At 30.0% G+C, this 21,580-nt stretch overlaps 1 protein-coding gene across 2 annotated transcripts in view; it reads left to right on the top strand.

The window, feature by feature from the left end:
• The window catches only part of LOC106468698 (ATP-binding cassette sub-family B member 7, mitochondrial-like), a 53,761-nt gene extending 34,132 nt beyond the window's left edge, over positions 1–19,629 (top strand). For both annotated transcript variants that reach the window (XM_013929136.2, XM_022397061.1), the window contains exons 10-15: positions 4,691–4,848; positions 6,166–6,329; positions 10,249–10,378; positions 12,511–12,682; positions 14,669–14,772; positions 19,356–19,629. In XM_013929136.2, the coding sequence (XP_013784590.1) occupies positions 4,691–4,848; positions 6,166–6,329; positions 10,249–10,378; positions 12,511–12,682; positions 14,669–14,772; positions 19,356–19,619 (992 nt within the window). In that variant the 3' untranslated portion in view covers positions 19,620–19,629. The remainder of the gene's footprint in view (positions 1–4,690; positions 4,849–6,165; positions 6,330–10,248; positions 10,379–12,510; positions 12,683–14,668; positions 14,773–19,355) is intronic.
• Positions 19,630–21,580: the final 1,951 nt, after the last annotated feature.

Genomic DNA, 21,580 nt, shown 5'->3' with positions numbered 1-21,580 from the left:
TTATATTTAGTTCATAATAATAATATGTTTCAGTAGTTAGAATCATAAACTTGTGTGATTTGTATGTAATACTACTAGTTCCAGTACCACATAAGAATTTTATATTTTCCTTCTTACAATCTTTACTTAGTAGTAAGACCCACACTTCTGTTGTTATTGCTTTAGAACTAAAACAGTCTAACTGATTATATATATGTATGTGTGTGTGTGTGTGTGTGTGTATATATAGTTTATTCTGATATTTTGCAAATGGTTTAAAACTCAGTGTACAAGTGATAACAATGAAACCCATATGTTGGTTGTGAAACAGGCTAAATACATTCATCTCAATAATACAGGGAAGCTGTGACATTCTCACAGTTGGGATTTCAATGCACTGAAGAGCTTAAATTTTGAATTCCAACATAAATCTTGCCTATAATGAGAGGAATGTGACCAGGACTAATCTTTTAAGTGCTGTAAAGTGATTTTTTGTGTAATTTATGGTGTCTGTATCATTTGGTAATCTCTTCTAACAGGATGTATCAAGTAACAAGGGGTCAGGCTCAGGCAGTGTTTATTGAAATCACCTGTACTATAAACTATTAAATACATTCACTAGTAGTGGCAATTAATTTTGTCTGTATAGTGAAACAATGTACACGGACATATGTTGAAATAAACTTGTTTGAAAGGTCAAAGAAATGATATTCAAGTACCGAAAAGCTTGCTTACTATCATATCTACAGTAATGTTGAAATGTGCCTGCACTGGACTGAACTAGAGTGACCACCAACAGGCGTGATAGTTTACGGCAAATGTACAAAGTTCACGCTGCTAACCTCAGGATTTATTCGGCACAATAAACAAAAGTATGGTTGCAATGAAGCATAAACATAAACTTGAAATAAAAGTACATTTATGAAACAAAATTAAAATTTTGTTTATGTACATATATAAACATGAAATCCTAGTTAAAAATAAAAATACTCATTTAATGTTTAGGTTTATTTACAACAATTATTTTCGGGTCTTGTATATTACTCAAAACCATAAGGAGAGTACGTGATTATTAAAAAAATTAAAAATAGATAAAATTTGCATTTTATGGACGATACAAATTTTTTGGGGATTTTAAAATAATGTACTAAAACATAAAAAGTAATATGTTCAAATCTGGAACAAGTATAAATATCGTAATCATTTCTTATAAATACCACAAGTATCAGTTACATCGATCAGATATTTTCAAAAGCTTTATATACTACATGAGTGAAGGTGATCCTTTGTAGCTTTAAATCTTTAGGTATATACCATAGTTGAAGAGTTACATTGATTGACTTAAACCATCTGTGGTCAAACATGACCAGTTGCAGTAATCAAATGAGTAAGCAACTGTCATTTAAGTGACCAGTGTTTAAGAAAACAGCAACTGGTCAAGATAATTCTCATTGTTAAATTAGGATACTTAAGTTTAAACTTGTAATTAAATGCATTTCTAGTATATACTATTTTCTTTTGTTAAGAAGAAAGTAGGTTGTTGGATACATTATGTAAAAGCAAACCATAAAAAATCAATACAAAAACCCCAAAAGACAAATGGTACAGTAAAGCTCTGAAGATTAAAGAAAAGAAGCAAGTAAATATAATGCTTGGTACATAATTGAAATCCTAATACTATTTGCACAGTAATCGGTATGTTCAATTACTTTGGGCCTTATTCCACAGGGTTGGCCATTTTACATCAATTGATGCCTGGAACAACAAGTTTTACCATTATACTTTGTCTGTTGGACAATTACTTTTTTTTACTTTACTATTTTTAATACAACTTTGAAATTACTGTGTCATCACTGTTATAAGACTAAACAAGAGTATTGCATGTGAAATATATACAATGCAACTATAAGTATGCAAAATCAGTGAAAATGTACCTTGTATCTGGCAATATAAATATAATGTCCGAGGTTGTGCTAGCCTTTAAAAATTGTCACATTCTTTCTTAAAATCAGGATTTTCAATCATAATGCCTATTTTTTTACATATTATGTTAAAGTAGTTCCTATTCGATTAACTAAGTTCACATGCAAACAGTAACATGCCACCTATAGTGCCTAACATGGACACCACACACATGTGCAGTGGTATATGGGATACTGGATATCTCAAAGCTATACATTAAGCTCATGCATTATTGAATGTTTGTAAACATTCACTGATCACTCACCTGTTGCAACAATACTATGTACAGTTTTCCAGATGTTTTATTCTAGATACTTTAATATTTTTTGTGCCTGTTCATATGCATGTTTATGGTAATATTAGAGTCTTAAGTGTTGTCTATAACTATTTTTAAAGTAGCATAAATTTAAAGTTAAACAACATAAAGATTAGAATAACATCAATTAATTTTCTAAAAAATATAACTTTTGATGATTAACTTTTATTTCACAAAGTTTAAAACTACTAATGGATGAATAAGAATAAAACTAGAAAGTCTATTCACATAATATTGTACTGTTGTGTTTACAACACTGTTTAATTTTTCTATGCTGGTTGCCGTAATGCTTTATTTTATGATGATAGTGTGTTAATTTTTTAATAGTTAGCTGTGTAACACTGTAACCAAATTTTTAGTATCATTTTGCAAGAAAGAAGAAGAAGCTTTCCATACAATAATATAGTATTTTAGATTAATCAGTGTCAATCATGTAACTCCAAAATACTCAAGTAAGTCAAACAGGGTTGAGATAACATTATTATATATTCTTTGGTGTAAACGTTTTAATTATTATAGGTTTACCTTACGAAGTTTAAAATCTGACAAGGAATAAATAATGAGAAAATCTAGAGTATAATCAGATACTATTAGTTTTATCGTGGTCCCAACACTGTTTGGATTCTCAACTGAGGAACATGATCTAACAAAAAAACTAATTCACTTTTTAATATCAAAGTCCTATGGTTTTTGAATATATGCATCAGGGTCTCTCCCTTTTTTTTAAAGTATGCTTGGAGCAGTGGAACATTTTTCATGCTACATTATGTAAAAAAACACTTGGTAATTTGAACCAGTGGGTCTTGTTGCATCTGCATGTTAGAATCTCAGTACTCTTTTTTTTTTTTTTATTTCATCAAAATTTCCTGTGTATATAAAATCCAAAATTCTGCATTAATGTGACATCTGTTTTTTTCTTTTGTAAATATGAACTATGAAAACACTTCAGCACATCACTTTTTGAAGTACCTCTTCTACCTAATTAACTTTACAAGTAGCATTTAAATTACATGTACTGTCTAATAAGTAGACAAGTAACAAAACAGGCAAGCAGTGATAATGCAGTATCTAAATATATTCCAGCAAGTAAATTTGCATAATTGAATTGGGAGCAGGAACAGATTTAAAAACAAAAGCTTTTGAAAATCAAGATGGAATATATATAGCACTGATAAATTGTTTAAAATGTAAGTAATCTAAATAATTAGTCGGACATGTAACTTATATGTAGTTATGGAAAAGAAACCAATTTGCATGAAAGTATATAAATATGATAACATTGTATATAAGTATAAGCTAAATGTTAAAAAAAAAATTTGTTTGTTTTGTTTTTCCATCTTTCAAAATTAGACACGCTCAGTTTTGGTAAGTATGTGAGGGTAGAATTACGTTTTCTTTATTTGTTTTTGTATAGCAGAAACTATTATTAATCACTAGTTGATTGTGTTTGTTGTTTCACCTCTTCAATACAAGTTAATTAAGCACAGCAATTTCAACTATAATTTGTTGTTTAATAAAAGCAAAATCCAGAAAGTTTGATTTGCGTGGGCATTTTATGGCACAGTGAAGAGGCAAGTAAATTTTTAAGTAGGACCAGTAGATTTTTCTAGCATTTTGTCCATCAGAAAATACGTTTTTTTTTTTCCCCAAAACTTGCATACGCTCAACTCCAGCATTTTCTGGACCAATGAATTTATAGTTTGTATATGTGAGGTATGACTGCCCTTTTGTGGAACCTGTATACCTAGGTGAGATTTAAGTAGAATTGACTGTTCGTGGGCATTAGAAGAAAAGGTAAGTAGGAAATAATAATAATAACAATCAATACCATATTAAATACCAGTAATGAGTAAATAATTAATTCATTGGTCCCAAAAATGCTGGAATAAGACTCATATAATTAAACAATTAATTATTGTACAGGCCATGCTAGTATTTCACTTGTGTATCAAGATTTCTAGTCACATAGGAGTTATTATCTTATATTTTACTTGTTTCTTTTCTCATGGCCTTTATACTGAGCCTTTTCTCCATTAGGGTTTTTGTATTAGTTGATAATTGTAGAAAGTACAGTAGCATCAGTCAGATTTATTGTACGTGATTGATGAACTAGAAAATACAGTAGCTTCAGAATTATTGATACATGTGATTAGTAATAACAGAAAGTCTAGTGGTATCAAACAAATTTACAACACTTGTTTAGTAATGCTAGAAAGTACACTAATGTCAGTTATATGATTAACATTAAATTATAAACACTTAAAAGCACGGGAATGTTGTATCTGACAGATTTTTACATTACTGAAATTGAGATAAGCTTTAGCTCAATTTTCACAAACTGGAAATTTATAAAAAATTTAAATAGATTAAAACGAGCTTTCACTTGTTTCGATATTGTACTTACCTGTTGTTTTGATATTCTTTGTCATTCAGGTACTATGACTATTGGAGACCTGGTGATGGTAAATGGCTTGCTATTTCAACTGTCAATGCCACTTAACTTCCTGGGATCTGTCTACAGAGAAGTTCGACAGTCTCTCATAGATATGCAAACAATGTTTGAGCTGATGGCTCTCAAGCCAAATATTGAGGTTAGAAAAGCTGTTTACAGCTACTGCATCTCTGTGTTGATAAACTCGTAAGCTTTAGTTGATGCTTTCAGAACAATTGCTTGTTTATAATTATTCTGAAAAATTCAATATGCTATTTAGAAACATGTTTAAAAACTAATATGTATGAAACTTGTCTTTCAAGTCAATGATGTACTGTCATTTTCTTATACATTGTAAATTTTCCAAAAATAAATCATACATTTCAAATATGGTGACACAAGTTAATTTCTAGGAAAGCAAATGAAGAAATAACAATATACTGTCTATATGATGAAAAGTTAAAGAATTTGTTTTTCTGCCCATCAGTTTTTTAAGTAACTGAGTATCCATATACTTAAATTTGCAAATCTTCACTGTTTCAAACAAAACTATATATTACAGACTACACAGATTTTGTGACTCAACATTTATGGGTGTTTATCTTTTCTTATATTATCTCAATTCACAAAATAAGTACTCCTCCCATAGATAGAAGTTTGTATTAAATTGTTAGGCCAGTTTTTATATTTGTACAGCCATATTGCTTGTTTTTTATCTATTTCATTCCAACAAGCACATTTTTGAATAACAAAAAATATGGTCACTGGTCCAATAATGTCATGCACTAGCCCACTTTGTGGAAGAATTTTTAAAAACTGTATCTTATATATCTTTGCATCTTTGAAAACAGGAAACTTTGCTAAATAAACACTTTAGCAATGACTTTGATCAGGCTCTATAGCAGGAAATGTATAACATTTACTAGCATTGCATTAGTTTGATACAAATGGAACAAACATTTTAAGGTAGTGGTGAGGATGATTTATTTCCCCAAAAGGGGGGGGGGTCAAAGGCAACCTGTAGGGGTCACCTGTTTTAACCACTCACATCACTATAAAGTAGTGTGTTGTCTGTCTGTCAGTCAGTAGACACTAAAATAAGGTCACATAAGGGATGATTTACACTGCAACTTGTACTGTTGTGATGTCAGTAAAACCTGCTCATGCCATGAATCGCGAGAAGAATTATGCCATCTGTAGGCTACAACACAACATGATATATAAAATTCAAAGGCAAGAAATAAAAGTACTTGTTACTTTTAATTTTGTGTTTATTTACTCTTGAAACAGAACACTTTCTGGGACCCTTAGGAAGTACATCTAATATATATACAGGTATACATGTTGGCTTTATCAAATGAGAGATTACTTGATGGTCAGGTACAAAATATTGAATTCTGTCATGTTTTTTGACCTTACACCTGCTTTTACTTTAACTAAAGGAATAAAGGGAAAAAACATATTTTCTATTCTTCAGACAAAACTTGAAGCTCCAATCCTTCAGGTGACTCCAACACAGGCCACAGTTACTTTTGAAGATGTATGTTTTAAATATGTAAAAGGTCAAACCATCTTGAATAATCTTAGCTTCACAGTTCCTACAGGAAAAAAGGTAGCTCTGGTTGGAGGAAGTGGATCTGGGTAAGGCTAGATTTCGTTTTATGGTTATTATAGTTTGAAAATATTTTAAGGTACAAAATATTCAGATAAATCTAACCTCTATTTTGTTTCTGAATTTTTTAATTTTCATATTATAACTTGGTTTTTACAAGTCACAGCAGTTCTAGAAAGTTTATAGGTCTATTCTATAATTGTTATATTACCATCAAATTGTAAAGGACACTGGTTTAATTTTGTGGCTTTTATGGTGTCACAGAAATTTAATATCCCCTCCCCTATTTTGTTGATTGGTAGTTTCAGAGAGTTTTAAAAAACACTATTCTAATCCCAATTTTGCAATTATAGTGTCGGAGAATACTAAGACGTATTGTGTTGTTTTGAAATGTTTTTTAGTTCCGTTAATTTTACATAGATATAAGAATTTTAAGAATGTGTAGCATTGATGCTATTAATTTATTCTTGTGAATTATTCAGTCAATATCAACTGTTTAAAATACTTAAAAACAGATTTGAAGTCCAGGGTTACCAGTGAGGGGTGGAATTCCTTGAGATTGGTATAACTCAGTGACAAGTGGGAAATCAAAAGTTGAAAAATGCAGCTAGTTACTTCAAGTGCAAGAATCTGTATAAACAGCTTAAGCATTTCTTACTTTTTCTCATTGCACTAGTGCTTTAGTACCAGTATGTGTTTTTTCAGCCAATGACTCAATTATATCAAAGAAGTATTCCAAAGGAAACAAAGACATTGTAAGAGAACTACACCTTACAAAAGATATCAAAATATACTTGTAGCTAAAAGGATTTTGAGAGTGCACATAGAGCACAGGCACTTTACTGTGCATGTCCAGAAGAAAAGGAAAAGGCTGTAAAGTAAGAAATGGAACTGAAACATAAACCTGCAGCTGAAAAAGTGGAAGACGCATGCAATTTGAGAGAAAAGGAAAGATACCTGTGTAGAAAATATTACTAAGTTGACTGTCCGAAATATACTCATGTTCGTAACTAATAACTCATCACAGGTGCATCAGTAAAACTGGACAAAGCTCTGAAAAAGAAGGACATTAGAGAAAGAAATAGTAGCCTAAGTTTAACGATATCAGCAGGAACAGGAAACAAAAAGTGTATTTAGCAAAGACCTTGCAATGATGCAAGAAGTTCTGAGGAAGGTTCAAGTACATGCTTTATGTGTAAGCAGTAAAACTTGCATAAATGGCAAAATGTTTTCAAGAAATCAAACTAATTAAGAATCACCTGAAGAAATTTTATTAATTATGTTTTTGTTAAGTCAAAAAAATTAAGTAGTGTAAATATAAACTTTATTTAAACTGTTGCATGCCATAAGTCAAAGAAGAAGAAAAAAATCCAGATTTACTAAGCTTTTGTACTTTTTAGAGAGTTTGCACCATTTTTTAAAAAAGAACAATGTACATTTCTTAGAAAGTTTTACAGGTGTGATACAATCTAGTTACCTGTTTAGAGGCTAAATAAGTTATAAGTAATAAAACAGATTTATCAAGGTTTTAGAGCTATAGTAATTTGCACCTTTTTTTTTTCTTTACGCAAAATAAAACTTAATGCCTTGAAACTAGAAACAAGCAACTTGGGTACACATATGAGTTCTTTAAATTAACATTCTCAGTTATGTTATTTTTACTACAATATAAATTGTATTATTATCTTTTTTGTAAGATGATGCAAATAGTACTTTGTAGTTAAGACATTGATTAATATGATATGTTGTGTTTTTAAGTTTTTCTATAAATTTTGAAACATTGTCCAGAAATTTGAAAATGTGGTTATAGCAGGTCTGAGAACTCATAGTCTTGGCTGCATAACAGTTTTAAATAACAGTGGAAAATGTTCAAAATTTTGGCTATGGTTTTGTCAAATTCTTTTAAGTTTGGTTGTTAGAGGTTCCAGTTTATGATTGTGTCACTTAGTGTTAAGTATCTGTTATAAAAGCTATCTTGTAGCTGTGGTTGTATCATACAATCTTAACTATTACTAAATCTGAGTATGCTTAGCTTCTTCTGTATTTGTTTTAAACAGCTTTTGTGAACAGCTTGGTTTGTTCTGTCGTGATCTAATCTCAGTTTGTTTTCAGTGCAGTTTACAACTTTTGTGTTTTGCCAGTTTAAATGAACACACACACAAAATGTTTAAGTCCTTTGCAAAAATGAAGCTTAGGTTAGAATATTTACTTGAATGTATCTTAGGTAAGATTCTTTGCTCAGAAAATGTTTTAACTATGAATGTAATTAAAATACATACTTATGTTAATTAAAACTTCTGTTAGCCCTTTTGCAATGGGCGGATGTGTTTCACGACTGCTCAGCTGAGGATGGACATTTATGCAACACAACATATGATACTCTGAGATATCTTCACAAAACCTGGTAATATTTTGTTAAAGATTATAAGTATCTTGTACAGAAGAAATGACATTATTTTAATTACACATTATAATAAAAATATGTTACTTATCTATTGTAGTTATTTGTACTGAAACTCTGAATAGTTCAATGCAAGGTGATTTTTATTTTAATTATAAAAATAATTGTCTTCATCTTATAGTTTTCATATTTCATTTGCATAACCTCCAGAACCTCTTAACTGAATATCTAAAGCTTTTTTAAAGGTTAATTTTTATTTTATTTTTCATTTTCTCTACCATATCACTAACCGTAGCTATTAGAAAAAAAGTACATACCTTTTAATTGTTTGTAGAATATCTCTAAAGATCTTTTGGTTATATTTGTAATTTCAGATCTTTCCCCCTTTTCATATATAGTTAGTTTTTAATGTTGTATTTTCCTTTCTTTTCCTTTACCATTTATTATTCATCTGGACACAAGTCAACGGTGCCCATGGGGCACATTACAGTATTTGGCAGAGATGCGCAACATTTCAGAAAAAGTTTTGGGCACCATGTAATATTGTAAGGCTTGAAAACTGATGCAAAGTGTGAAGTATATCTAAAATATGTTTAACCCTTTCAATTATGCATTTTAAAACATTTATAATGCATTATTAACTAAGATATTAAAGTAAGACCTAAGCACAATTTAACTATATCTCTAACTTTCACTTATTTCGGTAAGAAACAACCATAAGTGCTATAGTCGATCAAGCAGCCAACAATACTACAAGCAGTTATGTGTACCCTGTGATGAAAACTACATGCCAATTTCAAAATAACCATTGTTGGATTATAGTGTAAAATTAGTTCTTTTTAATGACTATATACATGTGTATGTAACCTCTACATGTAGGCTATAAAGTTCAAATCTATTGAAGGTGGATGTGACACCAATTGGGGGTTGACAAAATGCATTCATCCAGAAAACTTCTAATCATAATATACATTATAATGTTAATTTCATTCACATACATTGATAGTAAGAGTATTTAATTAAGTGTTGAATGTAACACAATGACTTGCTCAGAAAAGTGTTTAAAAGGGGGTACCTGTGTCGAAAGGGTTAAAATATTGGACTGTGCCTAAAAGAAGTGAATATTTTATTTTTGTATGAAGTTCAGTATTTATATTGGAAGTTCAACAGATAACTTAATCATGGTCTTTATAACTAATAACTGAGAAATCATTTAATTGTATATTGAAATTTACAAAATAATATTTAAAATTAATTACATTATAACAATAAAAAAACAATATTTTAATTAATTTTTCAGGTTTAAATATACCATCAGCCATTCACTTGTCAGAATATTGGCAAATTGATTACCAAACCCATCATACTTTCCAATGTAATCTGTTTTTATGAATTCTGCTTAAATTAAAAGCTGCATTAGGCTATCACACCTTTATTGAAATGCACACAACACTAGCAAAACTTACAACTGCTTTTGGAAATGTTTTGATTTTTATACAAAATTTTAGTTAACATAGTTAACAGTCCTTTCATTTTAAATCTTCTAGGAAGTCAACTATTATTCGATTGCTGTATCGTTTCTTTAATCCTGATAAAGGCAGGATTATGATTGCGGGTAAAGATATTAAGGATGTTGATCTTGTCAGTCTGAGAAAAGCTATAGCTATTGTTCCACAGGTAAACGGTATATCAAAGTTTTATAAAATATCCTCTGATTGTGTTTATAGCTTTTGTTTTGCTTGTGTTGAGTTAGTAGAAATAATTTGATAGATCAGTGGTGATTCCAGGACCTTATCATAGTTGGAGCTAATTACGTAACAACATTGTAATTTTACTAAATTTAGCAATGCATTGTTCTCCTTATTAATCACAGAATATTTTGTATTATAATACACTTCAAATGTTCAGGCATTTCTATATTGTGTAAAGACTAATATATTAAGTTTTCTAAAGAAATGTAAAGATAAAAAACAAACAGCATAATGATAATAAATAATTACTCAGTCTTAGTAAAAGGTGCTTGAAAAATTGAACAGTATAAATAATCCTATTTGAATAACTGGATAGAGAAATTTTACACCCTATTTGTAGAAAATATGAAAAAGTGAAATTTTAATAGAATTAAGTAAATTAAAAAGTTTGCAACCATGCATGATGTAAAAGAGGAAAGTTAGGAATCTTGTGTCACAGTAATTCTTGGCTTGTTATATTTTAATATTTTTCTCAGAAAATGTAAACTTTATTTAGTTGTTATGCAGACCATAGACTAAAAAAAAAGTCCAGATTTATTAAAGATTCTGTACTTTTGCACCATGGGGGTAGGGGTATATTTATCTATCAGGGCATGATCATGATTAGAAGCAAAGATAAGTCTAACATTTAGTATATTTCACCGTAGCACAGGCTCCACAATTTTGGTTATTCATGATAACAATATTGAAAGCATCTATCATACAGTGTAAAAATGTTCGAGAACTAGGTGATTCCATGATAAGAACCTATACATGATTAGTCAGTTGTCCTGACCAATGAGCAATGGAAAAAAAGCCAGGGCTTTCTTGCCTAGTGAGCATATTCTCCACATAACTGCAGTGTTTCTTCATAGAGATTGTATGCAACAAGTAGTGTTATATGTAATTTTAATATATTGTTGTGCAGTAATCTTAGTGATATTAAACTTATTTTGATGTATTTCTATTATTAAAATTGAAAATATAAAGTTTTTTTATTAAACACAGCATTTTTTTTATACTTTATTACAATATTAAGTAATGCCATCGCAGGCTGCAAACAAGTTAACTCTTAAAGACTTTGCCACACAAAGATGTTTGATATTTAGAAAAGCATATATGTGTCTTGAGACAGGATGAGTCTCATGCATCACTTGATAACAGTTCAGTGAACCTAATTTCAATGTGTAGGTACTTAAAGGCAGACAATGCAGTAAGTACTGAAGAACTTAATCAGGTTAATTAAGTTTTCTCATTTTAGCATCCAATTTTATCATCCCACCGATTCTCGCTTAGCTTACTTAAAGTGCAAATGTTACTTCCGTAATAAAATAATACAACTACGCATGTTAAAAATGGTGTACGACAAATAAATAAAATTATTAATAAATTACTTTACTCTTTTTGGGTAGGTACAACTTGCTATAATGTTTAGTGTATTGCTATAGTTTTAACTTAGAGTAAACACAAGTAAATATAACACATTTGAGATGGAATAAATATTTAATCATTCCAATGTAATTTTTAAAGTATCTACTGTCTTTACACACTTGGATGCCATCACAAAATGTGGTTAATGCATTCTTCATAATATTTCATGTTCATAAGGATCAGTCACTGCTTAATAAAACTCATCCGTGACATCTTCCAAACATGAGACAACCATATTTAAACAAATTTCACATTTGCCTTGGTCTTACTAAAATCAGCCTTAAATAGTGTCTCAAATTAGGCAAGATAGTGTGGTTGTATCATTAAGTATTCTAGTTATTTGCTAGCAGTTTTATTTCATAATATTTGAATATTTGATGCTATTTACAGCAAAAATTGAGAATTATTATTTTTTTTTAAGGTGTACTTTAGGCTTTTCACAAAATGCCATGGCTTGTCTGTATGCAGTCAATAATTTTGAGAGCTAGTGAAACTATTTTCAATGGCTGATTCACATGCTTGTTTTTTAGTAATTTTTCATCCAGATAACATATGGCTCATTATTGTAGTAGATTTTTCATTAGAAATCTTACATTCTGACAATCCATTACTTATTACTAGTTAATTTTTCAAAAATTTACTTTTCAGGACACAGTACTCTTTCATAATACTATACTACATAATCTCCACTATGGGGATTTAACCAAGAGCCTAGATGAGGTATACCAGGCAGCAAGACTTGCAGAACTTCATGACACCATCATGAGGTGGCCTGACAAATACGAAACACAAGTTGGAGAACGAGGATTGATGCTGTCTGGTAGGTACAGATAGATCAAGATACACGGTAGTGAGTCATGTGGCCAAAACAACTTGCTTCAGGATACACTGTGTGTTATTAACAGGAGTGATAGTTAAGCATTTTCCACCTTCTGTATCTCAGACTGTGGTAATCCAAACTATCATATATTTTCAGTGGATGTGCTCTACTGCACCCTTACTAACATACCAAATTTCAAGGCAATACGTTAAGAAATACCTGAGATATAACATCTCCAATTTTGATTGATTTTCTTCCTCTCTTTTTTGTTTTTCTTTTCACCAAAAGTAAGGAAATTTGATAGAAAAATATTCTCAACTTTTATGGATTTTTTCAAATTAGGTACACTAATGGATCTTTTCAATCCACAATTAGTCACACGCAAAAAGTTATTCAACAAAAACTGCTCAAATTTGATACATTTTTGTGCATGCCTATGCAAAATGTTAAATGAGCTATTGGTGTAGCATTTTTAATACAACTTCACCTAAGAGTAAAAGTGGATCATTTTTAGTTTTTTGTCATTTGGATTAAAAACAGCTGATTTAGAGCAGCAAAACTATATGGTGAAATTATGATAAAAATAAGCAAAAGTGCGTGTGATACTTATGCTTAAACAAATACATTGTGCTGGATTACTTAAATTAGTTTGGCATTCTTTGAAAACCCATAAATAATTTCTTGAGGTCACTTCTCAAAAGTTCTACACTGGCCAAGGTCACATTTCTAAAGACAGCACATTTAACAATTTACTGTTGTTATAACAGTTGAAAATTACTCACAATAAAGTCCCGTGGTCACCGAAAATAAGTGATTGTTTTTCAGAAACCAAATACTTACTTAAACAGCATGTTTACAATAGAAAGTAGTTTTGGAAATTAATAGAAATACTTTGCTGCCGTGAACCATTTGATTTAATGTCAGGAATGGCATGTGTATCTTATCTGAATTTTTCTTTTACTCATTTGTTACATAATGATATGGGAAAGTGTAAATACTGTGAGTATATATCAGTGAATACTTGTAGTACATTTTCAATAATTTCTTGTTTGGAGTTCCATTCGTGGTGAAATTACTTAGTTTTCAGTACAGTTTTATTTAGTCATTGATTTATGTTATGGTTATATTGAAACTGCTACTAGGAAATGGGAGATTAAATATAATTATTGTTATTTGTGAGTCTAAAACACAGTTTTTGCAAAGATGTATACATTTGTTATATTCTAATATGTGAGAGCTCCTTTACAGTTAAGAATGGTTTATTGCTCTAACCAGCCATGTGTGTAGATTTTCTGCTGTTGCTTATGTTCACAAAACTCAAACTTATATTGACCTACTTTATACTTTCCAGATCATCTACTTAAAGTATATGGTAAAATTACAACAATGTTAGCAGTGAATGACCCAATCAGTTTTCTCTTACAATGTTGTTGTTAGTTTAATGATATTTGTATAATAAGTATTTTCTTCATAAAAAGTTTAATACAATGTTACAATCTCTAGTTAGTAACAGTAGTAATGTGATGCTAAAAGCATGACTGTAGCACTCTAGCTTTATTACTCAATGTTATCAGCACTGACTTTAAATAAGCCTTCAAGTCAAAGGCATGGAAAACTAGTAACTGGACATATTCTAGAACTGGCTAATAAATCAATTTTGAGAAATAATTTTTTTTGTCTTTAACTTCATTTGAAATTAATAATATTCAAAAAGCATTGTATCTTTTAGAAAAACTTCATTATTATCATTGTATTTTCATATTAAAGATTTGTTTTGTGGAAAACAATATTTAAAATAAGATTATTTTTGTTCAACAAGTTTGATGAAATAGTAGTTTACTTAGAAATTAAAAATAATAATATTGCTTAGTTTTAGTATGCAGTATCTACTTCTAAACAACAGTCACAAGCCCATTGTACCTCAAGAGTTTCAACATTAACTTTGACTCTGGGGTAAAGAATTTTAACTTGTGTTATTTGTTGCAGGTGGGGAAAAACAGAGAGTTGCCATAGCCAGAGCTGCATTGAAGGACAGTCCTATTTTAGTATTCGATGAAGCAACTTCTAATTTAGATGCCATTACAGAATATGTAAGTTTATTAAATAACATACAAAAAGCATTTCAAGCTATGCAGTATAAGTTACTCTAGTTACAAATTTTTGTCAGAATAAGTTAAATTTTTTAAAAAGTATGAAATATTATCAGTACTATGTTTCATTGTAAAAAGTGTCATTGATAGTACAATATAAGAAATTAACTTAATTTTTTGTGTAAAGTATAGCTTACAGTGTATCAAGAATATAAGTTGAATGGAGTTGCACTGTTGTGTTGTTTATTGTGTATTGTAACAGTTGAAATGGGAGCATTTTTTCTTTCTAAGAACTGTAGTCTTGAGTCTACTTAATAGCTTCAATAGAGCAGAGTTTCAGTGTAATTCATGTGGTTTATAATAAGCCCTGTTCAACACTATCAGTCTATTTTAAAGTTTAAACTGTTCATATATTTTTCCAAAAGTTTACAATCAGCTTTTTTGAAAACAAAAAATTGAAAGTGGATATTATTGTCCAGAATATTCAGTCATGACACATGCCATAATTATTGTAATACTTCATTATTATTTTTTGAGAGCAAGAAATCAGAAATGGTATTATCATAATCATAATGTGCATTTAATGATAGGAAGTTTAATAATCAATATAGCATGGTAGTTTTAAGTTCTGGTGAGAAGCTAAAAAACACCTGCATTATACTAATTTTATTGGCAAACTAGAAGATGCAATGACCATGTTCTTGATCAAAGATACACTGCTATAGATAGAGAAAAGTGGTAGCAACTGGAAAAAATACATTGTGAATTAACCTAGATTAATAGAGACTGGTTTAAAAATTTCCAAATGTCAAAGTAGGTGTTCTGCAAGGCTAATGTTAAAAAACAAAAATCTGTTTTCACATCTTTAATGAAGGCATAGCACAGATATTAATATAGTCCCATTGAAATGCTACAAATATGTTCCTAATTAAATCATTCTCATGGGTCTTTCTTTATACAGCGATATTCTTCATGCTGAAAATCTATGTCATTATTTTTCAAGAGAAAACTTCTCAATTACCTTTTTCAAACAAAGAAGTAAATGAAACTTACAAAAGAGATTTTGGCATGATTTTTCAAGCCACAATTTTTCAGTGCAGACACAGTGAGACACATATGTGGAAAGTCTTACTTATGAGTTAGTGCAAAGCAGCTTCCAGCAAGGGAAATTTTAATTGGCACAAAAGTACCCAACATTGTGCAGAGTGTAAGGGATAAAGATTATGTTGTGACAAAATTTCTGTAAAAGCCTTTGGAAACATACATAGTGTATTCTGACATTCTTCAGAAAAAGAAACCAATCAACTGTTGTTTATTGAAATGTTTATCTGTGCTAACTCATAAATTCTTTATTTCAAGAAAACTGTATCATTATGATGAATATATTGAGGTTACTGTGTATTGCCAGTAATATTCTGAATTCTAATGAATGTGAACAGCTTGATTTACAAGGTAGAAAATGTATCATTTGTTTCAAAACACTATGAAAACTGATAATTATTGGGTGTGTGAATTAGTAATTCAAATAAATTTTGAGTTCTTGCCAAGCTTATGCTAGCTCTGTGAAGCTGTTGTAGTGGACTGGAGGTTCAAGTCAACATTCAGTTTTATCAAGGAACAGAAGTAGTTGGTATCTTTCTGTCTTATAAGACAACAGATATCTGCATCTGTAAAAAGAGTTTCACTTGTGTTGACACTTCTGGGCATGACAGAATAATCCAATTTGAGAAGAGCATGTTTTCTCTCATTTGTCACATGAATAATTTGTTTGTTCTGAAGTTGATTGTGCAGCTTTTACATTTTTTGACATATTCTCCTCTGCTTTTTCCTTCATTCTCTCCTCTTCCTATCAGAAGCCCAACTTAACTGCTTGCTTCCAGTCACTCCTGTTCTCAGCAGTTTTTTCCTATGTGTCTGAATTGTTGTCCATAGACTTCATGTCTCTCTTGCAGACATCTTTGAAATGAATGTTGTGGTGGCCTTTTGGTTAGAACAGAAATATCTCTTCTTAACGTCCACTTATTTTGTAAAATTATTTTTTAAAAAATTAAAAAAAAAAGATTGCCACAGAATAATTCAGAAATGATGTTGTCTAATTAAGGCTGAATTGCATTGCATTAGCAAGATAATATGTATTATAAATAAAAAAAAGAGCTGAGTGATGCAAAAAAAAGAGGCACTAGAAGTAATAACCAAGGAACTACAATGTAAAAGAAAGACAAAATAAATGTATGAGAAGCTGACTAAATGAGTTAGGCCCACATATTACAAAGCTCAACAAAAAAGTGGCTCTAAGACAATAAATGTAACTAGTAAATATGTGGAATTGTTTATACTGTTGTGGATAATTTGAAGTATTTGGATGACATTATGTGGGGGGGGGGGTGAATTTCAGCATTTGAATTATTGGGATTGTGACCTTTTGTATCATTTAGCCAGGAGTATGCATATAATATTAATATAAAATTGTAAACAGAAATTCTAAATGATAGTTTTTGTTGATTGAATTACATTTCCTAAACATGAAAAGCTTTAACTTGAGAATTCCTGAAAGGCTTATTAAACCCAAAGTTACTGGAGCTTTACCCCTATATTCTCCTCCAGGCCTCTCTTAGAATATACTATAGTGGTAAGTGTAGATTAGATTTTAATTGAAAGAAATTGGAGAATACTCAAGTTAAGTTTTGTAACTTATTTTCAGAAATGCTTGTTTTTTACAGATGCCTAATTAAAATATTTTCCCACTAAATCTGCATCTTGATGTTAAACAAATTTGGTATTTTTAAAGTCATGGCAACATCTTAACCATGAAGATTTTTGCTGACACATATGAAACCTAGGAAAAGCCAGATTCAAAGGTATTCACGTTGGATCTTGCCTTCAACAGCAGTCTTGGTGAAAGTGTTCAAAAGTATAGAAGAATAAATGTTCCATAGACACTTTCTGCACCAACTTTAACCTGTTTGGCCTATTTGAAATATTTCTTCTTAACACAAATGTTACTACAAGCTGATTGATTTTGTAATGTTAAACCAAAAGCTCCATGTAGCAGACTTTAGAAAACCATGAGTTATTCAATTTAATTATATTATTTGATTAAATTCATGCTCATATTTTTAGCATTTAAAAAAAAATGGTGTGTGTGGGTGTATAAAAATATAGTTTTCACCAAGGCCTAGATTAACAGAAATTTTATTTTGCTGAAACTCAATCCAGGTTTCTAAAATGAAGTTGATTCATTATTGTTTTACATATTTGTGTGTGTGTGTATGGAGATTGTTACTTATAATTGAACAACAATAGCTCTATATTAAGTACATAATTACAATTGTTAACTTTCATTTGTAGTTTTCTATGCTAGTGGTAGGTGATACTTGTTCTTTTCTGTCAAACATAACCAGAGATTTGGATAGGAATATTTTGATTTTTTACAGAACTCCTTGAGGTCATAGGTGAATTTGATATGGTTTGCCATTTTGTAATAAATAGGTTGACTCAAAATTTGTGCACCAAAATACAACCTGTATATTTTTCTATCTGCAGCAAGGGCTATTTTAAAGAAAAGATGTATAATCACCTATTTTCTGTTATGAAAATATAAAGTCTACTTAAGAAACCAGAAGTATATACATCATATTTTTTATTGCATAGCCTGTATTGTTATTGTTAGTTAAGTACATGTAGTTATTGACATTTATGAGCCATCATAGGCTCTAATGATACCTTTTGTATTTGCAGTGAGTATTAAAATGTGAAATGAACGCTTTTTTTTTTAAAAGAAAATAGCACACCAGTCTTACATCATAAGATATTTGATTATAGTTCATAAAAATCAATGTCATATTTTCATCTGAAGAATATTCTGCTAGCAACATCCTGACTAGTGTAGCATGATTTCTGGGTACATTTTTCAGCCATTCACACTTCTACAGGATGTATGGACACATCATCACACAAAACATATTTTAGGTTTTATAAATGAAAAATGTATATGGATTTATTATTTTAACCATATTCTGTAATAAATCAAAAATGTATGAGAGAACTTTTCATGACTTCATTTGTTTGTGGTTTGTACTTGAGCACTGTTATCAAAATATTGTTTTACAATATAATATAGATCTAAAGTGGACCCTGGAAATCTTACAGTATAAATTTGAATTATAATGTTATATAAGGGTAGAAATAAAGCAACCTTTCATTATAAGAAGTGTGGTTTAGTTTATATGGTAAGGATGCAAGTGAAGAATATTTTAGTGTAAGAAACATAATTTAGTGTGTTATAAAGGAGAAGGAAAGCAGTCTTTCAGTGTAGTAATAACTACTTTGTCACTCTGTTAGGTATGTATGCCTGATGCTTAACAATTAACCTGTATTCGGGTACAGTAGTCACAATCAGATCTGAAATAAATGCTTATTTATTTAAAAGAAATTACAAGATTAATAACAAAGCTTTTAAGCAGTTTGACATTTTGTATATACATGTACTGATAGAATGCATTTTTTTATTTGTTGTGTATGACATCTTGATTTAAAATTGGAAATTAATTCATCTTATAAACAGCCATAACTATGTTTTACAGAAAATCATGAATGCCCTGAGGAGAGCATCAAAAGGAAGAACCTCCATTTTTATTGCACATCGCTTGTCAACGGTGGTTGATGCTGATGATATTATCATTCTTGAAGGAGGGCAGGTAGTTGAGCGTGGGACTCATCACTCACTTCTTTCAAACCCTGACAGTTTATATACACATCTTTGGTTTAAACAACATGAGTCACCTGTTTTTCAGCCTGACATTTTAGACTCTGATAATAATAATCAGAAAATAAATAAGCCATCCTAACTACTAAAAATGAAGCTTCACATCATCACTTATTCTCATGAAATAGATGTGAATAAAAAGTATCCTCTCAAGTGAAAAAATTAAGTTAATTTTTAAAAGCCCTAAGACTGTACCTGTTATGTTGTACAACAACATTTGTTATACAGACTTTTCAATTTAGTGTTAAGTTTGGGAAATACAATTTTATAGATTTCTTCCAAATTGTACATTCTAGAAATATTTAATTGCAGGAGTAATGGTTGTGTAAAAAAATATTATTTAAAGTTTTTGTTAGTGTGAATAACATAGTCTTTGTGGATATATCTTTACAAATAATGCATTTATAAAAAATGCTACTAAAATACACTTTTAACATAATCCTCAATAAAAGCTCTAAAAAAAATCAAAATGAAAAAGTTAGTGCAAGATTAACCCAGCATCGTAGGTAGAAAATTCCATGAATACTGAGCAGTTTTTAAATATCAAACTATCGTTACATGTGCACACCTAACAGAAGTAATATATTTTGTAATATGTATAGTTAAATGAACCTTGCATTTTGTATAAATGCTGTTTTATATCTTAAAGTTTTCTTTTAAATTAAAGGTGGTCATTTTTTCCACTCAGTATATCGTAGGTAATCCATAGATATGTATGAGAAATCTAAAATCAAGAGAAACGTGTATTGTTTTTTTCTTCTATGGTCATGTATTGAATGTAGAGTGAATATAACACAAATATTTACTTCATTAAATGACATTTTATGACAGCCATCATACTTTATCCTCTATGTAACTAGAGTACCTGCATAACGTCCAACTGACGTCAGTTTCTAAATTAAATAAATAATATATAGTAGAATGGAGAAAAATAGTGTTGTGAGCTGGAACAAAACATCAAATTGTTCCTTCTGGAAAGTTGACAACATTGTATGAGCACATTTAGTAACAAAATGTCTTTATCACTGAAAGCTGTGAGGCCAGTTATTTCAATATTTATCTTTGTACTGTTATATATATATATATAATGTTCAAGTTAATCTTTGTTTAAGCAAGAAATAACATCATAACTGGTAGAAGACAATGTAAGGCAAGTAAAATGTTTAAAGAGAAAGAAGATATTAAGCTTGTATATCAGACTAATTTCTTTATGTTCTAGAAAATAAGTTGTAAACTTATAAGGGAGTACTATAGGAGGTTTGTAGAATATATGTGGTTAATAAAATATTGTAGAAGACAAAAGATTTATGGAACAGATGAAATTATAAGAAAGAAAATGTTGTCCATGAAGTCTCTTAGGACTTGTTGTTAGATAAGTTCTTAATCTAAAAGTCAGTTCTAATGGGCAGAAACCATTCAACGAAGATCTAAATGGATATGTCTAAAAATGTGATGTCTTGTGTATGAGTAAAAATCATTCTCTTTGGATGTATTGTAAAGCAAGAATGTTATATTCAAACCAAGCTAAACTAGAACATATTTATGTAGTTTTTGTCAATAGTTTTAAAATAAAAAATATTTAAAATAAATTCATTTTGTTTTAATTGCAATGATAATTATGTGAATTTTCCAATTCCCTCCCATATTTGAATCAAAGCTAGAAGTATATGTAGTAATTGTTTTTTGCCTGAGTAATATGCAGGGGGGTTTGACCAAGCACCCTATTTTTGTGATGTAAAAAAAAAAACTGCCACTAAGTTCATGTGAACATTTGGCATTTGCTCTTCAATGGTTGGATAATTACCTGAGGTGTATGCAAATCAAAAAAAGACTGGGTGCTCTAGCTTTAATAAGTAATCATTATGACACTGCTATCAACATTGAAACTTTATGTAAGTTATTTGTGGAAAAGCACCCCAGAAGAATGGAGCATGCTAACATGCTATTTCAGTGGTGTGTACATGTACGTGTACGATAGCTAATATACTATTGTTTTACAGAGTTGTTTAAATTAGTAATATAATTTAACAATTAATAACTATT

This window comes from Limulus polyphemus, unplaced genomic scaffold, assembly GCF_000517525.1.
Source record: "Limulus polyphemus unplaced genomic scaffold, Limulus_polyphemus-2.1.2 Scaffold3119, whole genome shotgun sequence".
NCBI lineage: Eukaryota > Metazoa > Arthropoda > Merostomata > Xiphosura > Limulidae > Limulus > Limulus polyphemus.
Note: the sequence above shows the minus strand (reverse complement) of the source record. Positions and strands in the feature narration are given on the sequence as shown.